General features: G+C 39.4%; 1 protein-coding gene across 1 annotated transcript in view; it reads left to right on the top strand.

Annotated features, from left to right (window-relative positions):
- Positions 1-241: 241 nt before the first annotated feature.
- CEP128 (centrosomal protein 128) overlaps positions 242-14,313 on the top strand; it is a 127,909-nt gene continuing 113,837 nt past the window's right edge. The window contains 5 exon segments of the mRNA XM_068399239.1: positions 242-312; positions 5,295-5,455; positions 6,850-6,936; positions 10,512-10,638; positions 13,084-13,205. Coding sequence (XP_068255340.1) covers positions 5,309-5,455; positions 6,850-6,936; positions 10,512-10,638; positions 13,084-13,205 — 483 coding nt within the window. The 5' untranslated portion in view covers positions 242-312; positions 5,295-5,308.

Here is a 14,313-nt window from a genome sequence, read left to right as displayed (position 1 = left end):
TTATAAACACCACCGTACGTGAATGACGCAACGCCGCCCCCACACCCCGCGGCCGCTGCCCCTGAGGGACCAACGGCTTCTCCGCAGGGCGGGGCCCGGCCTTCCGCCACCGCTCCTCGGCTCGGCCGGCCTCGCCGCCGCAAGGCCTCTTGGGAGTTGAAGTCCTCCACACTTTCTTTCCCTTGGCGGGCTGCTTGCTCGTGGACTGCCTGTCCCACAGAGCCTTGCGGGGGGGCCCGGCGCCCGGAAGGCGGCTCTGGCAGCCGGTGGCAGGGCGGCTAGTTCAAGTTGCCATAGCGGCGCGGTGGGGAGGTGTGTGGGGCTGTCGGGCGTCCCCGGGGAAGGGGTCGGCTTCGCCTCGGGCAGGTGGGGCGTCCTCTTGCGGCTGCTGTGCGGGGAGGGCTGGGGCCGCGGGGAGGGCAGGGCAGGGGGCTGCGGCCAGAGCGGCGTGCGCGAAGGGGTTGCGCTGCCTCTCGGGGCTGGCTGGGTACGGAGCGCCGCGGGAGGGCGGGCGCTGAGGTGAGCGGCGCGGCGCGCGGGAGCTGCGGCAGGCGGCGCAGGGTGCGGCGGCCGGGAGCTGCGGCGGCCGCGGGTTTACTCACGAACCGCGGCGGCGGCAGCTGGGGCAGCCCGCGGGCCTGCCGCAGGCCCGACCGTCGGTGTGCCCGGCGCCGTTCTGGGGTTGTCCCGCTGCCCCGGGGCTTTCACGGTCCTCTCCGGGGCAAAAGATCCATGAGGCCCTCAGAGGAGAGGTCAGGTGTTAGTAAAGTTCGATACGTGCACGGCGGGAGGAGGATTTGCAGAGGGCGTTAGCTGAGCTTGTGAGCGGTGTGGAGGAACCGTTTTCTGTGTCGTGGTGCTGAAGAGTGCTGGGAACATGGTGTCACCAGCTGACAATAAAACCTAGTGCTGGTGCCTGAAAGCGTGATGGTGAAGTGTCACCATGCGGGATCACCTTCCTGGCTTTTTGAAAACTTCTCCTGGCTCAATTAGAAGCGCTGAAGGAAAGAGCCTTTCATGTGTCGTGTTGTCCCTTTCTGGAATGGCTATTGAATTTTTTTTGTTATGCTCAGTCTTAACTATAAGGCTTCAAACATGCCTTTAGCACTAAGTTAATTACCTAGTCATAGATTAGTCTGCGTGGAGCTGAACAAATAAAAACACTTGAGAAAGGATCCGGTTGTATATACTGAGTTCATCTTTTGCTTACTCGAGCTGGAAAACTTACTGTTGAGACTGTCAGCTGTACTTCATGTTTACTTTACCCTGCAGATCTCTTAGCAAGAGAGTCCTTGGTGAAACTAAAATGCCCTGTTTTCTACAGGGAAGGAAAACACTGAGTATTGATGTTTTTCCTCAGTGCAAGAAAGGTTATAATCTGGGTAGACTAAAAACCAGTAAAAGACAAATGATTCTCACTGTCAAGTAGGTTGTATGATCACGTGCTGAAGTCAGTCTAGGTTTTTGGAAAAAGTGATAATAGGCTTTTTTTGGTTTCAATTAGTAGGTAAATGTGCATACAGAATATTTGTACAAATTTCTACTTATTTTTGATTTTTTTCTTAAATGAGGATGTTGCTTTATATGAAAAAAAACTTCTTCAGTTTAAAAGTCCTTACGGTTCCTCTTAGGTTGCTCATGAGAACAAAGAAGAATGCTACTTAATCATAAATAGAAAGTTTTCTTCAGACAAAATGTCCTCCTGTGTCCAGCATTTTCTTTTATGTTTACCTTGTTTACTAGCCTTTCTTCAGTGCTTTGACCAGTAAGTATCGTAATGAGCCTATTTTTGGACAGCTGAAGACAAACCCATTAATCTTTTCTGCTGTAACTCTCCATTTCCCTTTTGTTTTCTCCAGTGTCATAGCTTTTCAGTAGTTGGGGCTCTTATGGTTGAGACAGTTCTCAGAACGATGTTTTCAGCAGATAAATCAACTGCTGTTTTTCATTAGTTTCTATCAGTGCCTATCTCTTTTCTGACATTGCAAGTTGCAATACTTGTCTAACTAGAGGTACGTTGTAGAACCATGTTCAGAGTCCCACTCTCAAAAGCGTTTGAGAAATTTTTAAGAATTTAGTTCCCATCTGCTGAGATGCAATAGCTAACCTTTGGAATTCCACTGGTTTATGCTGCTTCATCTGGAAATGAGTTAAAACACTTTCTATTGTTTAAATGTTCTTACATGTCTCATTGTTCTTAATTTCTCTGTCTACTTGTGTCCTTAAAAAGCCCTCTTTCACTAATGTGAAACTGATAATATCATAAGTGTTGTTATTTTTGGGCTCTTAGCTTCTAGAAGGAAATGTGACTTGGTGGAATTAAGAGTTAAGCCTAATCTTCCACTTGGAGCTGTTTGACTCTCAGACAAGCTATATAAATTGCATGATTTAAGGTTTGTTTTTCTAGCTTTCATGGGATACTTCTGTGCCATATTCTACATACAGAGTAAATCCAACATATGCTTTTCTGCCCAGTTTGGGAGGAAGAGAATTTGCTTCCTGTGAAACTGTGAATGGAGTTCTGAAGAATTTAAGTTGCCAAACCAACATTTACTATGACTTTGTAGTTCAGATAATATGACAGATACAGATCACCAACCATTTTCTATGATCATTAAAATTAAATGTGTTGCGACTGTAAGAATGATAACAGTCAGGCAAAATATGCTGGTACATAGGTCCATGAGTAGATGAAGACTAGATTCCTGTGGATTAATGTCTCAGGGTTGAGTTTCTGATCCTTAATAAGACTGATTTGTGCTTAATTCTTAGTATGGCTGTTAATAGGGTCTCCCTTTTACTTGGTGTCTTAAAGATATTTTCACAGAATGCTTTGAAACTGAAAACCTTTGTTAAGCTTGGAGGAAATGGATCCCTGAATCAGTTGCTTATTGGGTTTTGCGTGATTGTACTGCTTGTCACGCTTGGTAAGATCAGAAAGGGATGTTTTAGCCCAGAGAACTGACACTGCAGTTATAGAAGGAATTCAAAGTCACTCTAAACAGGTGCCACCAAACTTGTTTGAGAGAAGTCTCATTTCGTGCTTATCAGTGATACCTGTGGTCTGTGTGCTGGAGTATGGATTTTGCTGATGTCCATATGAGGTTCTAGTAAAGATCGAGGGGAAAATACAGCTTGATGTAGTAATGTGCAGGACAGAGTAAGTTGTTTGGGTTTTTTGTTGTACTGAATTATGGTAAAAATGAATATTATTCCATGTTGTTATTTCTACTGGTGTTTTATTTCTTTTATTTTTCTCTGTCTTTGAAAATATCCCATATTTCCTGTTTCGTAGTGCTTAATGTTTATGCTTTCGCAGCCTCATTTGGGCTTCATTTCAGCTGACTAGAGTGAGAGGCACTAGAACAGCGAATTCTGATACTGGCAGTAAAAAAGTGCTTTAGTGAGATAAGGGGAGGGAAGGTGAGGTAAATTCATCACTTCAAAAAATGTAAGGAATATTGAGCACAGACTGAGTACATTGATTTACTCTCCTTTCATGTTTGAAAGGTTCCTATCCAAGTCTGGGGGACACAAATTTACAACGTTTTAAAAACTAAATATAAGGATCTGGAAAAGCACCAAGACACCTCTATATAAAATACAATATAAGAGTTGAATCTCATTTGTGGTTTCTTTAGAAAACTTCAGCTCTAATGGCTAGAAGAATGACACCTTTATTGTGGCTTTTTTTTTTTTTTGTGTTGACTACAGGGCCAAAAGGAGTTCAAGGGTTTGCCAATCTATTTTCTCTTCCCCAAAGTAGGCTCAGACTGTCTCTCCCAGCAGATGCTGTTAACACAGATCTTATGATGGTGATTCGCTGACCTTTAGGCAAACTGCTGCAATGTGTAATGGTTTAAGAAAAAATTTCTATCTAACATACCTTTTGAGGGTTGTAATTTTAATCAGTTACTGTGTGACTTTACTATATTGATCATAGCTGTCTGTAGCTTTTAATAATTTATTTTCCCATGTCTGATGATTGTTATCCTATTTTCCCTCCTCTGCCTTGCCATTCTTAAGACTCAGCAATCCACATTCTTTTCTCACGAGCCGTATTTCTTCTGCCTCAAGTAATTTTTGAATTCTAGTCAAGTGAATTGCTGCAGCATCAACATAGTAATCTGGGTTATGTCGAATTAACATTGGAGAAAAGAAATAATATTTAACAATTTACGAAATGACCCTTATTTTTACATCTTGTATGGTGTTAGGTTTTTCTTTCTAGAACATGACGTTGTTGATGCGTATTCAACTTGAAATACTAAAGCTCTTGAATAGCCTTTTTTAAACCCTTTCTCCTACCAACTTCTGTTTTCGTTGCTCTATTTGTCCAGTTGGACAAATAGTGTCAGCTGCAAACTTAATAAACATATTATATTACCTTATCAGATCATTTAATGAAAATGCATAGTGGTTTCCCTCTAGGTTCTCACTTGATACTTCTTTCCAATTTGACACTTAATTTCTGTTAACTGCTCTATGAGTTCTGATACTCACCAAGTTTAGCTTCCATTTTAGGAAAGCTTAATTTAGTTCATGTTTCTTTAGCTTACTTCTGTGAATGTCATGTGTATCCAAGCTTTAAAAAGAAAAAAAACAGCAAAAAGTGACCTCTACTGTTTTGTTTTTTTTTTTTTTGAGAATGGATCTTTTGCTGGAAACTTAAAATAGTCTAATTTAATTTTTTTCCACATATTTAAATTATGTTGATTAGTCTATAACTTCTTGGCCACAGTTTTCTGTCTTTTCCCTTCTTTTTAAGACACTGCATTTTCCTTCTTCCATAATATCTCCAATTCTCCTTGAGTCATTGAGATGCTGGTTCTTGGACTTCCTTCAGAAAGTTAGTTACTTGGGGTTATTTGTCTTAGTCAGCCCTGGCCAATCTGAATATGTGGCAAAGGGGAATGGTTCTGCAGAGCAGAACAATTGGTAAAGCCCTGATGTCTCCACTGTATGTTTTGGGGGGAGAATTTGCTTTGGGATATGATCTTATCCTGGGTACTGAACATTTAGAAGTAGGGAGAGTGCGTCTTTTGATTTAGTTCTCTCCTAATGAGATCTGCCTCTTCCATCTTGGCATTTCTTCATGGTGTGAAGAAACATAATAACTGAGGAGCAGTTGGAAGATCTTCTTCAAAAGTACATCCTGCTGACCTGAACCAGGAGGGCTAATATAAGTGTGGTCTGAGTCTTTGGAGTTGCTTTGGGAATATTGTGCAAGTCAGAGACTGTTCAGTTACAATCAGGATTTAACATTCATTACTTTTTCTGGTCTTCCTGCTTAGGTTTCAAGATACTAATGGCAGATTCATCCAGTGATTCAGACAACTTTCTTAGGGATCGAGTAGGAAGACGACCACCTTTGAGAGCATCCCACAACAGAGCTCGGAACTATGGTACTGAAGAAGTTACAGAGAAGATCCATACTTTAGCAAGCACTTTACAGGTTGTTTACAAAATACGGTTTTAAAGTATTTATAGAGTCTGCATTTCTGTAACATAGGGTTAAATTTTCATTTCTGAAGTTATGAAAATACTGTACTGATGGGAAACATTGCTTTCTGTGCAAACCAAAAAGGTTTTGGAAATTGATCATACTGCCTCTGAGCTGAAAGTATGTGGCTTGTTACACTTTTATGCAGCAGTTATTTCAGACAGTAATAGAATGTTTAGAAACAATGACATGTTTGGCAATACTGTTTATAAAGTTAGCAAACTGAATAATGCCAAATAAGCTTTGTCAGATTCTCACAAGAGGCATGAAATTTTGTAGCATAAAATTCCAGCCCCATCTTTGTTGTCTTGTACTGTGTAAAATTTCCCAATTCCTAATGAAGTAAATATGTAGGCAGTCAATTCCCTCATGATAGAGTTTACAGTTCAAATATTTTCTAGATGTGAAACAGCACAGTGAGAAGCAGTTTTTGTAAACTTGTAGGAGATTCATACCCAAGCAGGAAAAAGTGTTCATCTAATTCCTGCTTCTTCAGTGGAGGCAGCGGAGGAAATCTCTGAATCTGTTTTGCAAGTGGGAGGAGACATTTAGCTGTCTTGACACCATTTATTGCTTGAGAAGTCGTTCCCATTCTTCTCTAGCTGACAGTTCTGAATACCTAGAGTGGGTGGGCTTATGTATTGTTTGGCCGGCAATATTTTTTTTTCTTTTTAATGTGTGAGAAGAGAAAAATCCCTACAGAATGCAGAATTTAAACTTCAGAACTTAGTTGGAAAATAATCATCAAGCTAGAAAAGAGATGAGTTAATAAGAATGTAACCTGACTATTTTTTAAAAGGGACTCTTTGGTATTGTCCTGCTTCTGTCTAACCTCTTTCTAGCTGCTCTTCTGAAATTCTGATTTTAAGCTAATTGCTTTCTGTGGACTGCTTTTCAGCAGATTGCCATCTGGTCCAGTTCTTCATCTGGTCAGAGATGTTCATGCAGAGACCTTACCTAATATGCTGATTTTCAAAAATTTGTTATTTCTCAGTTAACTTAATTCTGTTTTACAGGCAGGTAATGTTAAGATCTTTGGATTAAAAAGACATTTCTACAGAGTGGCTGAAACTTATAAAACTTTTGTTTGAAGCCAAGACCTTACTGTTGTACTGTAAATGATAGCGTGTTTTTTGTTGTGTTGGTTTGTTTTATCCTTCCCTTTAGCCGTGCTGTACATCTTCAGATTCTGGTTACTTCAATAAGATTTCAAATGCTTAGACCTGTTAAAAAGCACTTGTGTTATCAATTTACTCTTATAAACCAAGAATAATAAAGATAACAGTAATGTGCGATTAGAGGAAGTTTCTGTTTTGACTTTTCTTCCTCAAACTTTTATTTTTAAGGATACCAAGAGAAATCTAAGACATGTTGACCATTTGCTAGGACAATACAGAGAATACAACAAGGAACAAACCGAAGCAATAGCAACTGTGAGCAACTTTCAGTTTATCTTAACTTCTTAAATCTTTTCTGCTGATAGCATTCATCGCTGAAAATGTGGTAGTAGCAGACAGAATATATCAAGAGTTAAGTAGATGTAAGCAGAAACTTTTCATATGCATCTGAGCAATCTAAATCAAACTATAATAATATGTTATATAATGAAACTCTGGCAGGTTTTGTAGCTTCATTACTTTTCTGGTTTATAAGAACTACACAGATCGTTATGTTATGATACTACACCAAGTAAAGGTGCATAGCTGAAACAGAGTATTAGGGAACATGTTTCTTTTTCATGAATAAGTGATAAAAGCTGAATTACAGCAGGAAATGAGATTGTGATTGTACTGGTTTTTCCCCTGTCATTCTACAATGACTTCTGAATCTGTTGACTGCTTTCTCTAAATTGCAGAAGGGGTGAAATTCTCGTAAGTGTCAAGCTTCTACGGGTTTGAAACTTGTGTCTAGACAAAGTAAAACAAATTAGTGCTGATAGGGCAAGAGAGGTTTATAACTTGGGTACAAACAAACTGCAGCAGGTGCTGCCTTGAGACAGATACATATGAGATGTAGGAATATTTTGCATGTGAGGGCTGAGAGAAAGAAAAAACAAACATGTAGAAAAGAAGGCTTGTTTTCTTCAGACAGCTTGCTTTCTAAATCACTATGCATGAGCTCTGCATGGCAGTAATTGGGGATATTATAAGCCTCATAATTCTTTTTTTCTTCTGTTTGAATGCTCTTTGTGTCTTTATAAGCTCAATTTAGGTATTGAATTTGTGGAATTTCTGGAGGGCATTGCAACCATTTAAGGTTGTCTGTTTTTAACAAATGCTGATATTGAATGTAGTTCAACCTTGTTACTCTGGAAAGATTTTCTATTAGGAAACATCAAGGTGAGTGAGACATCACTCAAGTTTAGTTTTGACTTAATGTCTATTCTTCTTAGTCATGCTAGGTGACTTTTGATTATGGTTTAAGTGGAAGAGAAATCTATAGACTTAACAATTTCCTGCTTGAGCTTCAAATAACAGTAAAATCAGTCGTCTTAGTAAAGATAGCATGTTTCTCTGAGTTCCTGTTCCCTTTCTGAAGCAGAAGTTTCCACTTGCATAGAACAGATGTTGTATGTATTTGTATGTGGGAAGAAGTAGCTTGGATCAGGAAGTAGTGAATCTGTTTTCTTTCTACAATAAATATTTAAGAAAAACTTGAATAAATTTCTCATTTGGATGGTGATGTGTTGGGGTTTTTGTCACAATAATAGTTGGTCAAGTGTTTCTACCATATTAGAGAGGATTGTTTATCTAAGAATATTTTGCTTCAAATGGGATATCTGTTTAGGTTCTGTCAGTTATGCTGAATATTGTAATGTCTGACTCTTGAATTATTTGTGATCTTTTCCTTAAAAAAGACTTTCTTCAGACCGTTTTATAGCATATTTGCATTTATGAATTGGTGACTGTTAGGCTGCTGAGGAGCAATTTTCCATTCTAATTTATAAATTAGCCACACTACCCCACTTTGAGGTGCCCGGTGTATACCTGCGAATCAGTGCAAACCTTGCTTCGTGACTTTGAGGGTCAGGAAGGTTTGCTGCTCAGAACTTTATTTCATTGTTGCTATTGTTGATTATCTAGTGGTGGGAACATTGTACTCTCCATATGTTCTCTGTTCCAGAGCAATGTTATTCTCCTGCTGGCTTCACTGGTTTGTGATTTTGTTATGTCCCTGGAGGACAAGAATAGTCGAGAAAATGTTCTTTGGGGTGGGGAGGAGGAAGAGAGGGAGGAGAGTATGTTTTGGGGTGTGGTTTTTTTCTCATCTCAGGCTTTGGAGAGATTTAAAAGTAATTAGCCTTTGAGAGAGATATGTTGTGTTTTCTATTTTATTTTTTCTGATGACAGTGATGTTTGTCTCTTTAAATAAATTAAAAAAAAAACCCCACAAACAACACCTCCCTCTCCCCTGAAAAAAAAAAAACCCAAAAAAAAACCAAAACAAAAGAAGAAATGGGAAAGGACCAAAATGTTAGGCACTGTTTTGATGGGATTTAAACAGCTTATAGATGAGATGTCGAGGAATGGAATTCATATTAGTAAATATTAAGGATCTTCTATTCAAATTTATGGTTTTTAATTTTTGTCTTCTACTGTCACTAGCCTCTCTTAATTCCTTTAATAATTAAGTGTTTTTTTTAAAAGAACATAAATGCCTTAACATATAAAAATGTTGATAATGTAAATTATAACTAAAAACTTTTAAACAATTTTTTGGCCATTGTTCTATTCTAAGGAAACAGACTGAAGAGGAAGGTTGTTAATTCTGGACACTATCATGGGTTTTTGTTTAAGAAAAAATAATGAAAAAAATCCAGCTGTCTGGTTTCATGTAGAAAGGAGGAAAATGAGTGCTGTAAAGCTAAAGCATGCAAACCGAGCACCTGTAGCTTAATTCAGAGTTTTTATTGCCTATTAAAGATGCAAGATAAGTCTTTGATTTGAAAATTGAGTTATTGCTGATCTTTCTTTGGTCCTCTGGCATTTTCTTGAATTTTTTTAAGTTTTAGCTTTTCAAATACAAAAGTGATCTTTTGTTACATACATGCATTGTTGTATCTTTTTCCATCAAGTAGCCTCTGTCTTTTTGAGAAAGCATTAGAAAATCCTTAAGGTTTTTGGTTTGAGAGTTTCTTAGTGATAATTAAGTTGTTTTAATAATACCATATAATGAAAACATAGTACTTTAAAAAGAACCTAAACAAGCATTGAAAGATTCAGAAAAGATTTAAAGGAGTATTTTATGCTTTGGGAAGAAAGTGCCATCCAGACAGAGATCCAACACAGTATGTATAATTCTGCAAGAATAAAGCAGCAGTTTAATCATTGTGTACAAGCCTCTGTTAGGGAGAGGAAAGGTGAACCTTTAGAAATTGATGGTTTGTGGATTGTCAAATAAAGGTGTGAGAAAAGCAAGTGGCTAAGAATGAAAGTTAGCAAATGCAGTCTTAGAAAATAAGATGCAAGTTTGAAAAAGAGGAACTTATTTAGGAATATAGTTAGTTCTGAACTCTTAAGTTGGGAATGGCTGCCTCTCTCTGGAAGTGTAACTACTAAAAGTAGGGCTTGGTGTAAAGCTGCTTACTGAAATTTGATAGCCATATGTCAAATTGATTCCAGGTGGGACTGGTAGAAAAATTCCAATCACAAAAAATTTCTTGGAAGTTGTTTTCTGTATTTTGCAGGGCTGTTATTGAGCATTGCTGGCAAATAGGTCTTATTTTGGTTGTAGGAGACATACTTTTCTTTTGAGTTTTCCTGGTGTGTTGCACCACTGTTTTAAGAAACTTAATATTTGAAGCTGTCAGTGCTGGAAACATGTTTTGCTATAGTTATGGGAATATGACATATGAGATGTTGAAGAAAAGCTATTATTAATTCATAGCTATACTTGACTTAAAAATAGTTTTGATTCTCTTAACTACTTTTTTGAAAAATAATATTTTACATGCATTTTTTTAAATTGGTCTGTGTTCATATTTCAGTAAATTGTAATTTCTCTGCAGTTAAAAGAAACACTGGAACAGTCTGTAGGTCAATTAAGGAGCCAACAATTAACCCGAAACTCTGAAATGAGAAGCGCTTCTCTCTCAAACTTATACCCCAGTGATCTGGATGGAGAAGGAGTGTCAGGTAAAATACTTAAGGTGCTTGAGAGTACTTAAATTATGTCATATAGTTGCTGTATGAAAAGAGGAAATTAAGAAGAAAAATGTGTAAAGATAGTGGTGTGAAAAGTCATCATTGATTACTTCAAAGAAATTCAGTTCAGAAATTTGTGAGACCTGCATTAAGTTATGTAGTTGTTTATTTGGTAAATTCTTACAGCTTCCTGTTACATAGTCTTTTCTGCTGATATCCCGAGAGATCTACATGAAACATTGATTCTTTCAGTACATAAAATTCCTTGTCCACTGCATGAGTTGTAGGTACATGCAAGTTAAAACTAAATCCAAAAGATATTGCAGCTTCTGCAGCTTGCTTCACAGCAAAAAGGAAAGTTAATTTTTAAATGCATGAGATTATGGGTGTGTGGATGAAATTATGTAAGGCTCAGTGGAAATGGAAACCAATGTGTAACCTACAGAAGAGTAGTTTTTTCTTGTACGTCTCTCTGAAAATTCATTATCACAGAATCACAGAATCACAGAATGTTAGGGATTGGAAGGGACCTCGAAAGATCATCTAGTCCAATCCCCCTGCCGGGGCAGGATTGCCTAGACCATATCACACAGGAACGCGTCCAGGTGGGTTTTGAATGTCTCCAGAGAAGGAGACTCCACAACCTCTCTGGGCAGCCTGTTCCAGTGTTCAGTCACCCTCACCGTAAAGAAGTTTTTCCTCAAATTTAAGTGGAACCTCCTGTGTTCCAGCTTGCACCCATTGCCCCTTGTCCTGTCAGTGGATGTCACTGAGAAGAGCCTGGCTTCATCCTCGTGACACTTGCCCTTTACATATTTATAAACATTAATGAGGTCACCCCTCAGTCTCCTCTTCTCTAAGCTAAAGAGACCCAGCTCCCTCAGCCTCTCCTCATAAGGGAGATGTTCCACTCCCTTAATCATCTTCGTGGCTCTGCGCTGGACTCTCTCTAGCAGTTCCCTGTCCTTCTTGAACTGAGGGGCCCAGAACTGGACACAATACTCCAGATGCGGCCTCACCAGGGCAGAGTAGAGGGGGAGGAGAACCTCTCTTGACCTGCTGACCACACCCCTTCTAATCCACCCCAGGATGCCATTGGCCTTCTTGGCCACAAGGGCACACTGCTGGCTCATGGTCATCCTGTTGTCCACTAGGACCCCCAGGTCCCTTTCCCCTACGCTGCTCTCCAACAGGTCTGCCCCCAACTTGTACTGGTACATGGGGTTGTTCTTGCCCAGATGCAGGACTCTACACTTGCCCTTGTTATATTTCATTAAATTTCTCCCCGCCCAACTCTCCAGCCTGTCCAGGTCTCTCCAAATGGCTGCGCAGCCTTCCGTTGTGTCAGCCACTCCTCCCAGTTTTGTGTCATCAGCGAACTTGCTGACAGCGCACTCTAATCCCTCATCCAAGTCATTAATGAATATATTGAATAGAACTGGTCCCAGAACCGATCCTTGAGGGACTCCGCTAGACACAGACCTCCAAGTGGACTCTGTCCCGCTGACCACCACTCTCTGGCTTCTTACCTTCAGCCAGTTCACAATCCACCTCACTACCCGATCATCCAGACCACACTTCCTCAGTTTAGCTGCGAGGATGCTGTGGGAGACCGTGTCAAAGGCTTTACTGAAATCGAGATAGACCACATCCACAGCTTTACCATCATCTATCCACCGGGTAACATCCTCATAAAAGGCTATCAAGTTGGTTGAGCATGACTTCCCGTTGGTGAAGCCATGCTGAGTGCCCCTAATGATCCCCCTGTCCTTGATGTGCCTAGAGACAGCAACAAGTTGCTCCATCACCTTTCCGGGGATGGAGGTGAGGCTGACCGGTCTATAGTTCCCCGGGTCCTCCTTCTTGCCCTTTTTGAAGACTGGAGTGACATTTGCTTTCCTCCAGTCCTCAGGCACCTCTCCCATTGCCCACGACTTAGCAAAGATGATGGAGAGTGGCCTAGCAATGACTTCCGCAAGTTAGGAAAAGGTGTATTTGGGAGAAGTATTCCTTACAGAAGGAGTATTTAATGTATTTTAGTAGAAAACTCTAGAACTTCAATTTTTCTAATGTAAAAGCTGTGAAGTACTGTAGTTTGAAGCTATAATAGGTCCAGGCAGAGGAAAAGCTGTTGCTTGGGCAAATAAAATTTGAGGACAAAAACTACCTTATTCCTTGGAGGAACAAAGGAAACCTTTTACTTACCTACCATGTACATGTATTTTGGAAATATTTTAATTGAAGAAGAATCCTGGGAAGAGCTAAACAAGAAGTATGCTTGTGCATTTTATGTAACTTCAGTAGTTCTTTTGTCTGTAATCTGGCCTATAAGGATATTGGCAAGATGAAACACACATTTTTCATGAAGCAAAATGAAAAATTTCCTGTACAAAGTTTTGTCTTCCTACTTATTTTTTTTATCTCTTATTCATAAAGGGAACCACCACTTCCTGCCTACTTCTCCTCTCAGGGATTATGGAGACTCACAGGGCAATAAGCATCGAAGGTCTAGATCTGCAAGTGTTCGATTTGTCAATGAGGCAGATAATTTGGACCAGGTACAGAAGATTAATGGTAGTTGCTTCCCCAAATAAGCAATATGTGGTCACCAAGCTCTTTGCTTTTACATCAAATAAGGTTATTCTGATGATGCAGCTAAGAATGTTTCAGCTATGAAGTGTGCTTTCAATGTTATGTGCCATTTTTCATTAGGCAGCCACCTCTTGTATCTGTCAGTGTCATGAAGTTTCATGCAAATCTATCATTATAGATAAAAAGATGCAGCTGGTAGTGATATCAAAAGGAATGTATGAAAATAATCTCTGTACTTTTTAGGCCACATATGAGAATGAAAAATAATCTCTGAATATGTTATTAACATTCACCTATGTGCTGAAATCTAGTGTGGTTATAAAGGGGATTGTTCTGCTTTAGTTAGTGGCACAAGATCTTAGTGCTTTTCCTGTTTACTTCAGTGTAGCCTGGATTGATTTTTGAGCCAGCTAGTTCTCCATCTTAATTCTAGGTCTGACCTGTGAGAAGGATAATTTGGCCCCATACTTCAGGCAGATGGTGCGAGGAGGAGAGGATGTGTATGGCACTGGTAATTTTAATACCCCTCAACTTGTGCTTACTTGCAGACTCTTCGGAAAAAATAAATTAATTACTTTAATAGATAAGATTATAGGTTTACTATATCCTAAAGATAGAGAGGAGATTTCAGTACCTGTTTTTGCTCTTTCAAACAGAGTGGCTAGACCTGCATGAGTGTCCCTCTGTGTGGACTAATTTGTACAGGAGAAATGTATTATGACTAACATTAAAGCAGCTGATTGTGAGGCGTTCATGCTGACTTTATTAAATCAGTCTCAACTTCCAAATAATTAATTTTACACTTAACCACAATACATTCTCTCGGTTGACTTTTGGGAAGTCCAAGGGCTGCAAAAATTCCTAGACTTCTATTTAACCCTGTTTCATTGTCCTTTCAATCTACTTCTTCCCCCATTTCTTTCCCCACCAAGATTAGCGTGGAACATAATCCCTGGAAGGAAATAATGTTACATGGAAATCTTTCATCCTAAGCTTCCAAAAAGCTTAGAAATATTTTAGACTACTTCTAAATATTCTGAAAATGTCTTAGAAATTTTATTCAAGGGAGTTCCT

Source organism: Nyctibius grandis, chromosome 4 (assembly GCF_013368605.1).
Source record: "Nyctibius grandis isolate bNycGra1 chromosome 4, bNycGra1.pri, whole genome shotgun sequence".
Taxonomy (NCBI): domain Eukaryota; kingdom Metazoa; phylum Chordata; class Aves; order Nyctibiiformes; family Nyctibiidae; genus Nyctibius; species Nyctibius grandis.
The sequence above is the reverse complement of the archived record's forward strand: the minus strand, read 5'-3'. Positions and strand labels throughout refer to the sequence as shown.